General features: G+C 49.8%; 1 protein-coding gene across 4 annotated transcripts in view; it reads right to left on the bottom strand.

Moving 5' to 3' along the window:
* Nucleotides 1–16,910, bottom strand: part of Unkl (unk like zinc finger) — a 45,813-nt gene that overhangs the window by 11,693 nt on the left and 17,210 nt on the right. For all 4 annotated transcript variants that reach the window (XM_029532917.1, XM_021221280.1, XM_029532918.1 and 1 more), the window contains exons 5-10: nt 15,373–15,508; nt 13,038–13,155; nt 11,651–11,735; nt 10,394–10,476; nt 8,318–8,377; nt 2,739–2,916 (exon numbers count right to left, since the gene is read on the bottom strand). In XM_029532917.1, the coding sequence (XP_029388777.1) occupies nt 2,739–2,916; nt 8,318–8,377; nt 10,394–10,476; nt 11,651–11,735; nt 13,038–13,155; nt 15,373–15,508 (660 nt within the window). The remainder of the gene's footprint in view (nt 1–2,738; nt 2,917–8,317; nt 8,378–10,393; nt 10,477–11,650; nt 11,736–13,037; nt 13,156–15,372; nt 15,509–16,910) is intronic.

Raw genomic sequence — 16,910 nt, 5'->3', positions numbered from 1 at the left:
AAAAAATAAATAAATGATGGCTAGGAGAATTACTTTAGTTAAAGCATCTGTCCGTCTGAAACACCTGAGACACTTTCAGTGTCCGTGGCGCCCTGGGGTTTGCGCGGGCTGGGGTCTAACTCCCCCTCAGCACTCTTCTGCTGTGCATCCTCCTTACCATCGCTACTGTCACGTCCTGAGGCCAGCGGCATTCTCAGAGCATCAAGGAGCCTGAGGGAGTGGGCAAACGCCCGAGGTAACTGCAGGCCAGTCTCTAGATTCAAATGTCCATCTGCAATAATCCTGTGGACACAGCACCTAGGACCTACACAACTTTCCTCCCTCTCTTCCTGAACCCGACAGCAGAAACAGGGAGGTGGTGGTTCCCACTGCCTACATGGCCACCTGATGCTGGATAAGCCTGAATTCTAGAGGGCTCTTCAGAAGGTGAGACACACAGAGCCCCTGTGGGACTCAGGTCGTCCAGTGGAGGAGACCACACTAGCCACAAGACTATGCAGTGACTTAGAAAAGTGATCTGTGGTAGAATGGAAGAGCCAGAGTCTATCCTGAGTGAAATCGAGATTGGAAAGGTACTGAGGGCACATACTGCAGCAAGAAACGGCTCCTTAGGCTGTGGCGGTGCCAAGTCCAGCACTGTCCTCACGTAGTACACTGCAGCATCACGTAGTACACGGCTATCTTTAATGTCTCTTGAGGATGGTGAAGGGAACTCTGTCAGCACTGGGGCATCACTCCCAGTCTACATCCAATGTAGGACTCTAGCTGCCCTACATGTATGGACAGAGCTTGTGCTGTCTTGTGGAATGCTGAGTACACATCTGTATGTCCTCTAGTAGGGCTTGCCACTTTGCTACTTGCCATACATCAATATGGACACCTGTATTCTGGGTCCCTAGGCAACACAACCGGCCCAAAGCTACAGGGCTTATCTTCCTAGTTCCATATCTCTAAATCACAAATGCCATTTATTCTTCTGTGTATCTCCCAAGGTCACAAGGAAGAGGATGACATTGTGGTAGAATGGAAGTGCCAGGAGGGTGAGATATAGGCATTCAGGGACAGAGGGGTAGCTCAATGACCCAGGTTTAATTCCCAGCACCCATGAGGCAGCTCACAACTGTCTGTGACTCCGTTTTCAGGGGATCCAATTGTCCTCCTTTTCTGGCCTCCACAGACAACTCGTGCATGCACTGCATAGACATGTATTTAGGCAGACTCATATACATAAAATAAAAACAATTAACATCTAAAAAAACAAAACAAAAAGTCAGGCCTGGGTCAACTAGGCCCTAGTGATCACAGAATGGCGAGGAAGAGCAGAGCTGGGTGGCTTTCGGCTCAGGAAAGGGATGATGTGTGCAGACCTTCAGCCCCAAACCACACGGAACAAATGGGTGATGTTTCACAAAAGGCAGAGATTAAAGAAATGCTTGCATCTGATGATGAGGAAGAGATTTCTTCTAAAATAGAAAAGGCGGTGTCCAAAGCTAACAGGGATGGGTAAAAGGTAAAACTGATAAAGTGGAGAAACCCAGACCGGAAGAACAACAAAGAGAATAGAGGAAAGAGTGCAGAATTGAGCAGGACCTGTTAGAAAAGATTCGAATGCAGCATGGATTAGCACAGAGAGCTGAGCAGGTCAAAGAGGAGGATGCACACAGATACAGAAAGGTTCAAAGGGTACCGCCCTGCAAAACTTAAACTCCATTTTGAAGAAATGCAAAAGAGAGAAGATGGAAAAAGAAGGGGATGAGGGCGGCCACAGGTTAAGACTGCTTCCTGTTGGTTAGGGTGTCAGTTTCTTGGGGCACGTTTCATCTTTACAGGCAGGACATCTAATTTCTCCTTTTCCTCTCTTCGAACATGTTGACAAACTGTTGCAAACAGCATCCAACCACCAGCCGGCCAACCTGCTCCTCCTTTCTATTGGGGCTCTAGCATTTACATAGGTTCTGAAAAGTCCCCAGAATTCCAGATGCCACACACTTGCAAAAACTATCTGCAGTGAGCAAAATCACACCCCTGCTAGAGAGCACAAGGCAAATCATAGTCAGCAACTGTGGAGAATTTGAAACAGCCCCATATTCCACCTGGGATTAAAATAAAAACATATCCCCATAACATTTCTGTGTTTTTAAATAAACGAAACCTCTCACTGCAGTCTGCATCAGCTAGGCCCTCGTAACCACGGTCTGCAGCAGCTCAGAGCATGGCGCCTGTGACTCACAGCACTGTGAGCACAGGATCCAGGGTTCCTCACCGCCCCTGGTCTCAGCCTATCTGGTTAACTCATCTCGGCCTTTCTGCCCAGGCTCTTGGCTCCTGGTCAGGCCCTGACTCATCACGCTGGCTCTGCTACTACTACATTGGTCCTCCCTCACTGCATGAGGCCAGCTGCTTCTGAAGCTCCGTTCACCTGTTCAAGGCTTCATTACAACTCTCCCCTTGACCCTGTCAATACCCTCACTTTTAGTTCATCAGTTTCTAGTTCCATTTCTCCCTAGCCTCATTTTCTAGTGTCAAAGCATTAACTTGACACGATTCTTTGGTGTTCTGTGCAGTATATGATGCGGGCTCCACATATCCTGCCCTCCGGAGAACCACACAGCACTGAATGGTTCACACTGAGAGATAACAAAAGCACGACACCTCTGGCTTTTCTACAGAGCAGCGCAGCCTCAACATCTACAACCCAGTGCGAAAGGTCGTGCCCAGGAAAACAAGTGTGGACTCACCTATGACTGCCTCCACAGTGTTGCCAGCAGGATCCAGTGGAAGGGCACGGGCAGGGAGCGAAGGCAGTGTGGTAGGGGAGGAGCTGCCCGAGCCAGCGCTGGACGCCAGGCTGGACGCCACACTGGAGCTTATGCTGTGGGCCAGTGGGTGAGCCACTGAGAACACTGCGAGGTGGTTCTGTTAAAAAACACACACGTTATTAGCAGGTGCCGCTGGGAACACAGCAGCAGCAGAGATACCCCAGACGGACGTAAAGACGGCCAACAGCTCAGGTGTCAGAGGTTGCTCACTAGCACGCACTGACCACAACAGGCTGTCCCGCTGTCACTCAGACATACATAGCTGCAAAGTGTCTGTCTGTTCACAAAACCCATGACGTGACAGGCTAGGGGCTGTGGATCTGCCCACTCTTCTCCCCAGCCTCCCAGGAGCCCCTCTGCTCCTCCCCAGTTCTCACCCAATCAGAGACCAGAAAAGTGAAAAATGGGGAAATTGGCACCATCTTGATCTGACACACCAGATGAAACAAGTCAGATGGCAGCACACATACCAGCACACACACACACACACAGCAGCACACACACACAGCAGCACACACACACAGCAGCACATACACACAGCAGCACACCCCACAGCAGCACACACACACACACACACACACACACACACACACAGCAGCACACCCCACAGCAACACACACACACACAGCAGCATGGCTGGGCGTCTCCAGCATGTCTCTATACAATGGACACTTACAGTACAATCAAATCTATGTGCTGAACCTAGGACTATCTATCTGAGAAAAAGCAGTCCCTGAATCCTGGACCTCACCAGGGCTCCCTAAGCCAACACCAGGGCCCTCACATCCCCCATGAGTCCCACAAGGGTACCCAGGGACCGCACACCCAGGAGTGACAGAAGAGCCTGGGCCAAAGAGAGAGGACACGAGTTACAGCCACTGGCCATGGGCTAAAAGAAATGGTTACCAGCATGAGGTGAACCAGCTCTCAGTAGACCACCAGAACACACATCACATCTGGAAACCAACAACTTAGTGGTACAGGCACAGAAGCTGTAGGGACCTGTGCTGTCCCTCAGCTACCATACTCACCAGTGGGCCCAGCCAGTCATGCTGAGGTCCATTCCAGGACAACTGAGAGGCCAGCATTCTGGGTCACAATCACTATTAACCCCTCCACCTGTCTACCTTCAACTCCAGACTTCACCTGAGTTCAGTACACTAGGAACGTACACACCTCTTCCCAAATAAGAGGGGAACATGTCACCCCCAAAGGACTGTGTTTAGTAGACAAGGGAACTGCGGCCACAAATCCCAGAGTGCTCTGTCACTCTGAGACTTTAGTGCTTCAGAAATTAAGTTGACTTCCAAACGATCCAAGTTTGGTTTCCAGCACCCATATAGCAGCTCACAACCATTCTGTAATTCCAATTCCCAAGGACCCATCATCCTCTTGTGGCCTCTGTGGACACCAGATATGCATATGGTGCATAGACATACACACAGACAAAAATAAATCCATGGGCTGGTGAGATGGCTCAGTGGGTAAGAACACTGACTGCTCTTCCGAAGGTCATGAGTTCAAATGGTGGCTCACAACCATTCGTAACGAGATCTGACGCCCTCTTCTGGAGTGTCTGAAGTCAGCTACAGTGTACTTACATATAATAAATAAATCTTTTTAAAAATCCAGATACATACATTAAAATAATGAAAATGAAAATAACAACAACAACAAAGCCAAAACCACTTTTCTGGACTTTAAACCCGAGACCAAGAACGCAGAGACTTGCAAGTTGGCACAGTGTTATTGCCAAGGCATCAACACACTGGTCTGAGGGCTATGTGCCTGACATTACTGGACTGTGGGACACCAGGGCCCATCTGAGAACTGACACACAGCCTGGGGCACTGGGACCTGCCAAGGTCCTTCTCAGATGTGAGGGGGGCAGTCACATCTGGGGTTCTCTCATCAGTGCATGTGGTACCATGGGTTTTCATGGCAGACACTATGACAAGGCCCCTCCAGTCATACCAGCAGAGGACACACCCCTGTCCCCTAGGTAAAGGCTCCAGGAGACTACTTGAGTAACATCATCGTGTCCTTTCCCTTAAAGTTACAATAGTCACAAATGTACAACCACAATGGGTCAACCTAAGAGTTTCCAAGGAGAGAGGCAGACAGGGACTCTTCCAGCCAGGGCCTCCTCTAAGGCAGCTTCATTACCTGGCTTTTCTCTTCTCTTTCCTTCTTTCTTTCCCTTTTCTTTTTTGTTCTTAAAATATACATAGGACAAGATTAATCATTTTAACCATTCTGGTTTTTATTAATGTTATTTACTGGGGGTATGTATATGAATACTCATGTGTGCAGATCAGAGGACAACTCATGGGGTCAGTTTTCTCCTTTAACCTCGTGGGTCTCAGGGATCAAATCCAAGTCACCGTGCACAGCGACAAGCTCTTTTACCTGTTGAACTACCTGGCTGGCTCATAATCAGTCTTAAGTACACACTTCTATATGGCACTGAGGACTGAACCTTAGGACTCACGCATGCTAGGTATGCTAACTGTTTTATGTATAGCTAGATTATCAGACAGGAGGGAACCTAAATTGAATTTTTTTCTAGATATAGGACATTCTATTATTATTATTATTATTATTATTATTATTATTATTATATTTTAATGATTACTGGTGTTTTACCTGCATCCCCTGGAACTGGAATTGCAGACAGGTATGAGCTTTCATGTGCATGCTGGGAAATGAACCCAGGCCCTCTGGAAGAGCAGCCAGTGTTTTTAACCACTGAGCCATCTCTCGAGGCCCAGTCCACTGGGGGGTGGTGCCAGAGCTAGGCAGGCTCCTGGGTTTATAAGAAAGCAGGCTCTGGTGGTCTGAGTATGCTAGGCCAAGGGAGTGGTAGGGTTAGGAGGTGTGCCCTTGTCAGAATAGGTGTGTCCCTGCTGGAGTGTCACTGTGGGGGGGGGGGGGGCTTTGAGACTCTTGCTGCCCGAAGAGATTCAGTCTTTTACTGTTTGCCGATGTAGAACTCTGAACACCTCCTGCATCGTGCCTGCCTGGATACAGCCATGCTTCCCTCCTTGATGATAATGGACTGAACCTCTGAACTAAACAGGCCCCAATTAAGTGCTGTCCCTTACCAAAGCTGCCTTGGTCACAGTGTCTCTTCACAGCCATGAAACCCTAGCTAAGACGCAGGCTAAGCAAGCCATGCCGGGCCAATGGCAAGCAGCGCTTCTCCTACACAGTCTCTGCAGCAGCTCCTGCTTCCAGGCGCCTGCCCTGAGTTCCTGTTCTGACTTCCTTCAATGATGAAGAGTGATGTTGAAGTGTACGCCAAATAAACCCCTTTCTCCCCAACTTGCTTTCAATCATGGTGTTTCACCACAGCGCAGGAACCCTGACTAAGACACTATGTAAGCACTCTTTACCACTGAGTCCCATCCAGTCCTTGATTCTTAACCTTTAAGATACACCCTTACTATAAACCCGGGCTGGCCTTGAACTCAGTGATATTCTTGCCTCAAGCTTTGGGATTTATGTGCCAGAGCACAAGACCTGGTTCTTGTATACTTCTGTGGCATTAAATACATCCACCCTGTGCAAACACCATCACCACAAGTTTCAGAACCCTTCAATTTCCCCAACTAATACCCTGTCCCTGTGACCCATGAATGCTTCACCTCCTCTCCTTGCCCTAACTCCATATGGGCAGCAGAAATCACAGGAAAGAGAGGAAGTGACAGTTTACCCAGAGCAAGTTCTGAGCCAGTGCTGGTTAATTGATTGGTTGATTGATTGATTGATTACTTATTCATTTTGAGACAGGCTTCCACCCGATGGCCAAGGCTAGCCTTGAACTCATGACCCTGACTTGGCCTACCAAGTCCTGGGATTCGGGGTTACGGTCATGGATTGCGGAGCCTTGCAATGCTCACCATTCTTTTATGGTGTAAGGAAACACAAATGATCTTGAGTCATTGGGGCAGCTGTATCAAGACAAAAATTCGTTTCCTAAAACAGACAACTTAGTCCGAACTAACATAGGGAAGCTAAACTGGTTAGGGAAGAGGTCTTGAGGTCGGGGGCACATGAAGCCCCCATCACAGGACCAGGGCATTGCTAGGGGGCTTTAATGAACACAGACAGGTTGTATTCCCTCAGATGGGAGGCTCCCCATAGCCACTGATGTCCACTCTAATAAACATGCTAGGCTCGTGAACATGGGAGTATAGGCTAAACAGTGCCCCTTAAATCCACCATGTGGGAACCCTTATGACCAAGACATCTGAGTGTGACCTAATCTGGACCCAAGAATCTTTACAGACTCAGTAGGTTATGATAAGATCACTGTCCTTGTAAGAGATGAGGACAAAGGCATGCGCCAAGGGATAACCCTGTGAGGCCAGTGAGTACACATGTCTGTGGGCCCAGGAGAGGCCCCAGGCCTGACCCCACCTTTACCTCAGTCTCTAACCTCAAGGAATTGGAAATAAGAGTTCTGTTGCAGGCTGATGAGATGGCTCAGCAGTTAAAAGCACTGACTGTTCTTCCAAAGGTCCTAAGTTCAAATCCCAGCAACTACATGGTGGCTCATAACCACCCATAATGAGATCTGATGCCCTCTTCTGGTGTGTCTGAGGACAGCTACAGTGCACTTATCTATAATAATTAATAAATCTTTGGGCCGGAACAAGCAGGGGCCCAGCAAGTGAGGCTGACTGGAGCGAGCAGAGGTCCTAAATTCAATTCCCAACAACCACATAAAGGCTCACAACCATTTGTACAGCTACAGTATACTTATATACATAAAAATAAGTAAATCGGGGCTGGTGAGATGGCTCAGTGGGTAAGAGCACCCGATTGCTCTTCCGAAGGTCCAGAGTTCAAATCCCAGCAACCACATGGTGGCTCACAACCACCCGTAACAAGACCTGACGCCCTCTTCTGGAGTGTCTGAAAACAGCTTCAGTGTACTTACATATAATAAATAAATAAATCTTTAAAAAAAAAAAAAGTAAATCTTAAAAAAAAAAAAAAATAAGAGTTCTGTTGCTCAAGCCTCTGCCTGAAAAACTTTGTTACAGTGGCTGCAGCTGACTGAAGGGCCTACATTTCCCGGAGAAAAAAATGCTATAAGGCTTTGATTTTGTTTTTAAGGTAGGACACAATTGTCAGGGTGAGGGGAGGGGGAAAAGCAGGGTTTCTTTGTGTCCTGGAACTTGCTCTGTAGGCTGGTCCTGAAGTCACAGAGATCTGTCTGCTCTGCATCCCAAGTGCTGGGATTAAAGGCGTGCACCGCTGTCACCACCAGTCTTCAGTATTTTTAACAGTAAAACAAAGGACACATGAATATGAGCAAAAGAAAGAAAACAATTACAGAACAAGTAGGCAGTGGGACTGGGGGCTTAGCTCAGCAGTGGAGTTCGGACACAGAAAGGCCTAACAGAAAGCCACGCCATGTCGTCTAGCTGCACAGCCCAGCCCAGCACAGCCCAGCACAGCCCAGCACAGCCCATGCCCCAGAACTGTACCTGCTTGCTGTCCTCAGTAGCTTTCTGGCTTCCTTCAGAGGGGGAATCTTTCCTTTTGGCCTGCAATAGAAGGACCACTAAGGTTAGAAAGGCAAGGGGACATCTTCTGAAAACACACAGGCCTACACTTTGTTTAGAATTTAGAAAGTGATGGAGCTGGTGTGCTGGACTCGGTTTGTAATCTCATTACAAAGGAGACTGAGGTGGGAGGATTGTTGAGTTTGAGGTCAACCTAGGTCATAGAATAAGACCTGGTCTCAAAAAAAAAAAAAAAAAACACAAAACACACACACAAAAAATAACCGACAACCCTACAAAACACTGAGAAAGTGTTTACAGTTTCTATCCACTGGTACCCAAAGCTCTTCCCACATTTGGATCACTCAGGAAAAGACAGTCCTCGACACATATACCAAGAGCCAAGGAGCTATTCAACAAAAAGGCCTGGGCATGTGTAGGTCTCTTACTCGACCCAAATAGCACCGAGGCTGAGTCTGTACAGGGATTGCCCAAGGGGAGTTGTGGTGGTTTGTACAGGGTTAGCTCCATAGACTCATGTTTGAAAGTTCGGCTATAGGGAGTGACACTATCAGGAGATGTGGCCTTGTTGGAAGAAGTATGTCACGTTGTGGGAGGTCTGCTATGCTCAGGCTACTCACAGGGTGGAATCCAGTCCCCTCCTGGCTGCCAGCAAATCAAGATGTAGAATTCTTAGCTCCTCTAGCACCATGCCTGCCTGCACACTGCCATGCTCCTGCCATGATGATAATGAACCTCTGAACCTGTAAGCCAGCTCCAATTAAATGTTGTCCTTTGTAGTGTTGCCTTGGTCATGGTGTCTCTTCACAGCAATGAAACCCTAAGACAGGCCCAGCTGTGCCTTCTTGAAGGAGAAGAGCTCCCAGCATTTCAAGTGGCCCTGTGAGGGTTTTGTGACAATTCCAAGAGACATGGAAAGTTCTGGGTCTACAGAGTGCCCGCAGGGTTCCAGGCCCAGCGCAGGAAAGAATGTAGAGATGACTCATCCACAGGCACTCCTCCACCCTCACTCAGAGAGAGGGACCTTCGGGACAGTTCACTGACACCAGCAACAGAGCATCACAGACTGGGGCCTTCTGAGCTGAGAGCAGCAGAGGACACCTGCCACACCTAGGACACATACGGAACCTGCCCTATCAGGCACAGAGGACCATCCTCAGGCAGAAGGGTCAAAGAACAAAAGTAATTAAACCCTAGACCACAAAGAGACGCCTGCAGAACCTCAGGAGCCCTAACAGACTCAGGGTCCACCCAACACAGTGGCTCAGTCAACAAGTGCAGCAACACCATGACCGCATGAGCTGAGCAGAGCGGCTCTGTTCAACTAATTCAGGAGATTTCATTTTTCCCCCCTCTTTCTTAATAGTTTGGTTTTTTTTTTTTTTTCTTTTCTTTTCTTTTTTTTTTTTTTAAGACAGGGTTTCTGGAACTCACTTTATAAACCAGGCTGCCCTCAAACTCAGAGACCTCCTACCTCTGCTTCCTGAGTGCTGGGCATAAGCCACACTGCCCAGCAACTTCAGGACTACGTCAATGTCACACAAACAGTTTAGAACCAAATGATATTTTAAGTCCATTTTTGAACATCCTGTCCCTATATTGGGATGGCTCCTCAGGGACCTACTCTAGTGGCTGACTCTGACACTAACAGGAAGTGACTTCTAAGTCAGAGAGCTGTCCATCCTCATCACACCCATCAGATCCAGGGTGCCCCTCACCCAAAGCATGGGAATGTCGAGTAACAGACTGGAGATGCTGCATCAGATGCCACTTGCTGATGACCTCCGACTGCCTAGGACTGATAGCCCAAGGGATCTGCAAAGCCGAGGGTGGCAAGGCACTGGACGCTGAATCCCGGGAAGCAGTGCGGCAGGGGCATGCAGTCCTGCTCCAGCCCAGGCAAGAAAATGGCCAGGACTTTTCTAGGCTATCTGAGGAGGAATCACAACTCCACCTGTAGACTGCTTTCAGCCACACCACCCAAACGTTACCCCATGCCTGTCCCCTCTAGGACTGATCCAAGCAATGCCCACTTACACTTCCAGGCTGGCTGCTGTAAGCTGAGGTGCTGTTAGAACTGAGATCCCGGCAGCTCCACTCGTTCACCATACCCAGGCTCTCTGCCAAGAAAAAACAGAGTAGCTGGCACCGAGGGGCTGCCAGCTGGCCCACAGGACAGGTGGAGAGTGCCGCTTGATGTAACCACTTCCCTTGTTCTGGACGGCAGGCCAGCCCACACAGAGCCATGTAATTAAAATAAAAAATTCTTTTTAGGGGCTGGCGAGGTGGCTCAATGGTTAGGAGCACGTGCTGCTCTTGCAGAGGACCTGGGTTCCCAGAGCTCACACGGTAACTCACAACCATTTGTAACTCCAGTTCCAGGGAATGCAACACCTTTTGGCTTCAATAGGCACCTGGCATACATGTAACACACATAAACAAATGCAAACAAAACACTCATATGCATAACACAGTAAATCTGTTTTAAGATGTGTATTCTGTGTGGGTGTATGCACGGGAGTACAGGTGCTCCTGGGGTCCCTGAGTGTACATTCGGTTCCCTGGTGGTTGTGGGACTTCTGATGTGGGTGCTGGGGACTCAGCTCTCAACTGTGCGAGAGCAATGCATGCTCCCAACCACTGAACTGTCTCTCCAGCCCCAAAGAGTGCTGTTTGGATTTAATCATTTTTAACATGAACAACAACATGTCAAATGTGATCAGAAACAGCTGCCATTCCAGCTAGAAGGGAAAATGAAGTCTGAGCTTGCAACTACTTTATAACCACCAGAACCCAGACTCCAGAACTGGGAGCAGCTTTAGAGAATCAATTATGAGCCTACGTGACAATAGGGTCTGAGGCCAGCTGGCCAAGCCCAACTAAGGATCTTGGCACCTCCAGCTACAGCGACAGAAAGTGACTCCACAAAGCCACTGACACTCAGTCCCACCAGGACAGCAGCAAAATAGGTGAGCACATGAATGACAATAGATCCGTATCCCCAGGAGGTAGGTGGGACCCAGGAGGCCTGGGGACAGGGGTCCTTTCAAGTGTTGCAGGTCTAGTCTGTCCCAGGTGCAAAGGCCAAGGCAGGTCCAGCCATGAGGCATGAGCCCTCCCTCTCGCTGCTCCCACCCCAGCTATCTCAACGGGCATTATATACATTATTCCCAGACATGCCTAGTCCCAGGTCACTGTGTTAAGCCAAAACTCTGTGAGACTGTGGAGCTGCTGAATGAGATACTTGGCCACAGGATGGCTGAGGTCCACCCCCCCCCAAGACTGTCTACTTACTCTCAATGTGTGCAAAGGCACAGAAAGGGCCCCGAGGGCAGTAGCCAGTTTGGCGCATATCGTTGCATTTTGTAGATTTGTAGATCTAGGAAATCAGACAAAACATGGCAGCTTAGTGATCTGTTTTCTATGAAGCGCAGCTGGCTACTCGGAACACAGAAGCAAACAGCGCGAGTGAGCACGTCCCAGCTGCAGAACAAACCTGCAGCGTCTCCAAAAGTCTATGAAGGCCTGGCTCTTAGACCAGAAGATGCTGGAACGGTGACAAGGCAGGGCCTAGTGTAAGACCCCTAAAACTATGAGATATGCTTGTGATCACGATTGGGAACCTCCAAATCTTTGAGCTACACAACCCTTTTCTTTCTAGTGACAGAAAGATGGCCACCATACTGTTTGCCCCTGGATGCCCTTGGTCCTAAAAACCCTCTTCTCTGCAAACTGTATTGGCCAGAGTCAAGTCTGTCTGTCAGACCTCCAGGCACAGACTATGTGACACTCTGGGAAGGTAATCTGTCTGGCAGACAGCTGCAGCTCAAGCAGTGCCTGTTCAGTGACAGGTGCTTACGACCAGACTGCCCACTACCTCACCATGGGGACCTGGGAAAGAATGAAGACTCTGGCACCCAGGAGCCAACATTCCCTAGATACCAAAACAAGGCTCAAGGAGGGCACGACAGCAGCCCTGCACTAGCACACCTGTGCCTGCACACAGCCATGTCCTTCAGCGCCTCTAGCCTAGCCCTACTACCTGCAGACTTAGATGCCCAGGACAGTTTGTTTGCTTATTCATTCTTTCTATTAATTAATTTATGTATTCACTTTATGTCCAGATTGTAGTCTTCTTCAAACATCTCCTCCCCCTGCTCTTTCATTTTAATTCAAATCTGAATGCATTCTGTTTGGTGACTGAGCAGCCAAGGGGAACTCATAAGGAATGGGCCAAACACCTATCTAGAACATTCCACAGGCCAGCCCTTCCCATCTATGCGGTGACCTTTGAACCTGGGACATCCTCACTACTCAGAGTCTGCTGCTCAGGGATAGGCGGTTCATCTCACATGGCACTCAGGGTGGAGCTGTGGGCTACACTCCATCAGCTGGACCTCAGTAGGTACTGGGAATGGGGCAGCCAGTGCTGGGGGAGTGGGGGACTCTCTAGCGACAACTGTCCCTTCCTGGGAGACACAAGTGCTGTTTTCACTTCACTGGTCCTTCCTGTCTCCCTGCCCCCCCCCCACACACTTCCCTAACTCCTCCAAGGCTGATTTAATACACCTTATAGCACATGGTGTTTCTGAGTCCTACATGCCCTTCCAGTGAGAACCCCACACACAGTCAGCCCCTCTTGAGCTGCCAGTAGTCCCGTCTGGCCCTGACCAATGCCTACCTCAGGATGGAACTGCTGCTCCGTGCGGGAATGGCAGTACTGACAGCTGTCCCCAGCGTCACACCGTGAGGGCTCGCCCCACTCATCACCGTGCTTCACACTAGGACAGGGCGTAGACCTAGGACACAAGAGCATACCCTGTGTTCTAAGAATCTGGCAAGTGAGCCTGCAGTGACCACGCATGCCCACCCCACCCCCACCCCGAGGAATGCAAAGGCGAACGGGATAAACCTGTGTCCACCATAGGAGTCACACCTCCGAGGGGTGAGACCAGCTGGCTCAGGGACACACAGTGTGTGAGGTGACCCAAGTAGACTCTGAGACTTAGGTTAAGTGACCACATTCCACACTCTTCCCATGCTTTCTGGCAGCTTCACAGCCAGTTTGGGTTTGGGGTCAAAAATTCCTACCCCTGGAACTCATGTTTTTTTTTCTTTGCCTGGTTTTCCATCTTTTTTGCAAGGATAGTCACTGGGCCTCTTAAGGCCAGGCAGTGGTGACAGCACCATTTATTTATATTATTGCTGGTTTTCTGTTCAGGTCTCTTGACCCTGGAGCTGTTCTGAGAGCAGTGAAGTCACAAACCTACCATCTTTGTCTAGAGAAGAACAGTGTCCCTAGGCACTCAAGGGGACATGGGGTTACTACAAAGAGGAGAGGGTAGGCTTCTGCAAAGAAAAGATAAAGGCTGTAAGGAAACCTGTGGGGACCGAGGACCTGGGCCACTGGGAGTGCGGTCTGCAAGCCCAAAGGCTCCGGAGGCCAGCAATACAGAGAGGGCTGGTTGGAGCATGATGCTTTGGAAGATGGGGGACCATCAGGCTCATGGAACCCCAACCCAGAGGCGGATGAAGATCAGGAAGGTAAGGAGCTAAGCACCCCAGAACCAGGGCTGTGCTCTGCTATCAGCCTTGCACCCCAGAAAAGCCAAAGGTGGGATGACGGTCGGGTGGGGCACAGTCCTTACATGACAGGGTGCTGTGGGGAACTGGGCTGTGCACAGACAGGCTGGTCTACAGTCGAGCTGAGGTCTGAATCCCGAAGGGTGATAATTCACCTTCATGACACGGTAGGCGTTCTCTCATGCTCCTGGAACTCTGGCCCCTGCCTAAGTTACCGCCCCCCACAGCCCCAACAGGAGAAGCATGGCTAGAACTCATGTAGACAATGTCCCAAGCTTCTGACCTTCAGGCTAAACTCCTCCCCAGTTACCTAGCAACAGTGAAGACCATAAGAGGGGTTGTTAGGCCCCCACCTCTCTTACTGCTCACTCTTCTAACCCCTCACTCTCAGCCCTCACTACTGTCTTCGCTCCTCTCTTACTCCTCTCTTCGTCTACCCCTCCCCTCTCCTCTCTCCCTAGCCTTCCCCCTCTCTCCCTTCTCTCCCCCCCCCCGCCTTTCTATAATAAAGCTCTAAAGCCATAGACTGTCTCTGCTCATCAAGGCCCACTGTGCTTGGAGGATGGGACAGGCTTTCTCCTAATGAGCCTAATCTCCGATGGAAGGTCTTCCTGTGCTCCAGTCAAGATCTGCTGCACTCACTCTCCTCAGTGTTGGGAACCTCTTCCCTCATCCCTCTCTCCCATAACCCTGGTGGCTTTAGCAAAGTAGCTCCGGGGCTCCCAGGTAGGGCTGCCCTTTTGGCCACCCCCTGAAGAGTGGGTCAGAGGCTTGAATATTCACCAGGGGCTGCGTGGAAGGTGTATGGCAGCCCTCCCACGCCTAACTGACCAGAGAATAGGTGGAACTCTGGTGGAGTGTGGCTCTTCCCCTTCCCCCTCTTCCCCAGGGCCCCCCTTTTAGTTCCTGACAGGGTGGTACATGGTACAAGGGAGGTAGATTATCAGAAGTGCCAATAAAAACACACAAGGTGCTGGATAGGCCGGAGAAGGTGTGTGCCCAGCTAAGATCCCCATCACCTGACAGGGCCAACAGTGGGAGGATCATGAAAACCACCGCGCCTGAGGGCAGAGACCTCACTCGCCCCTACATCGTCCTTGCCTGTGAGTGACAGCACTGCTGAGCAGGGAATCCTCAATGGGGAACGTTAAGAGTGAGCATCTCTATGACAACCATGGCACATGCTTCCTCCCCAGCATGGGGTGCACTTCCACAGTCAGTTTGGGTTTGTAGTCAAAACTTCCCACCTCTGGAGAGAAGTAAAGAAGCCTCATGGCCCTGAATCTGTCAGGTGAGGGGAGGCAGCAAGGGCTACAGAGCCATGAGGTCAGTGGCTACAGCAGAGCATCTTTCTAGAGCCAACGTGGACTTCTGATGGCAAACACCTGGGAGACTGCTCAGACTCATCCTGCCTGTGGTCCCTGAGAGCCCACCTGTACTGGAACCTCCTGGGGTTCCGACGGCGGTCTCTGCTGTTGTGGTAGTGTGGACAGGCGTAGCCCTGGCGACATAGGCGTGGTGGCTTCGGGCACTGCTCAGTCTTATAGCTGCCCAATACGAAGTTACTATCTGGAAAACAGATGCAAGAAAACCTGGCCTTGAGCACTCACAGTAATATTAGGCATAGCAGCCCAAAGTACAGCCAGCCCCCCATCCATCACCACTGAGTAGGTGAGCAACCACGGTTCAGTCAAGAGGAAGAAGGGTCAGAGCTACTGTACTGTGGACTGCCCGAAAGCCTCCATACACAGTCAGAGATGAGAGAAGCCCTGGTCACTGGGATAGGATTCTTCTAGGAACTGGCTGAGAAGATAGCTCAGCTGGTAGAGAGCTTGCCTAGTGTGCACCAAGCTTGGGTTTAGTCCCATCATGGCATGGGCACGGTGACCCGTGCCTGTAGTCCTAGCACTTGAGAGGTACAGACAGAAGTAACAGACACTCAAGTTTACTTAGTTACATGGCAGGTTTAAGGTGAAATGAAACCCAGTCTCAAAAAGGAAAAACAAACAAACAAACAAACAAAAAACAAATGTCAATCAAGCCCTGGTCACATTAGTGTGTGACCAGAAAATCACTGATGGCTGAGGGAATGGCTTAGGGCTTTAAGCCCTTGCTGGACAAGCATGGGGACCAGAGTTCAAATCCCTAGCACTCATGTAAACTCCAGATGGGCATGCAGCCTCTGTATCAATGCATGAGGAGAGCGCATGAGAGAGGCTGAGGTCTGATGTCAGCCTCAGGCTCTCACACAACACACACGCATGAGCACTTTCCCCACACATGCATATCCACAGCCCCCACACAAATAAACAACCAGGAAAGCACAGAGCTTTTTTTGAGACTACGCTTGTTCCCAGCTCACACTCCACTCTCAGGGGTGTCTTCTCTTTCCTATGCTGTTTCTATGCCATAAAAACCCAACCAACCAACCTAGTGAACCGGAAGCCTGGTCGCCACAGGCTTAGGTAACCTGTGACAGGCCAGTGCAGGCCTGCCCCATGCATCAGGCGACCGGCTCTGCTCTGAACTCTGTCAATAAGGCTGGGGTGCACAGGGAACACAGGGGAAAGCTCTGGAGCTTCTCCTGTCTGCTGTGACTACAGAACTGCTCTAAAAATACTTTTAGGCCACTGAGATGTCTCAGCATTTAGAAGCAGTTACTGCACAAGCCTGGCAACTCAAATCCAATCTCTGGAACTCACAATAGAAGAAGAAAACTGACTCCCAAAAGTTGTCCTCTGGTTTCTATCCAAGCACTTGCGTGCCCACTCCCACCTCTAATGACGATGATGATGATGGAGGAGGAGAAGAAATTCTTACTTTTTTTTTTTTTAAATTTATTTATTATATGTAAGTACACCGTAGCTGTCTTTAGACACTCCAGAAGAGGGAGTCAGATCTTGTTACGGATGGTTATGAGCCACCATGTGGTTGCTGGGATTTGAACTCCGGACCTTTGGAAGAGCAGTCG

This window comes from Mus pahari, chromosome 21, assembly GCF_900095145.1.
Source record: "Mus pahari chromosome 21, PAHARI_EIJ_v1.1, whole genome shotgun sequence".
In the NCBI taxonomy this organism is placed as follows: domain Eukaryota; kingdom Metazoa; phylum Chordata; class Mammalia; order Rodentia; family Muridae; genus Mus; species Mus pahari.
Note: the sequence above shows the minus strand (reverse complement) of the source record. Positions and strands in the feature narration are given on the sequence as shown.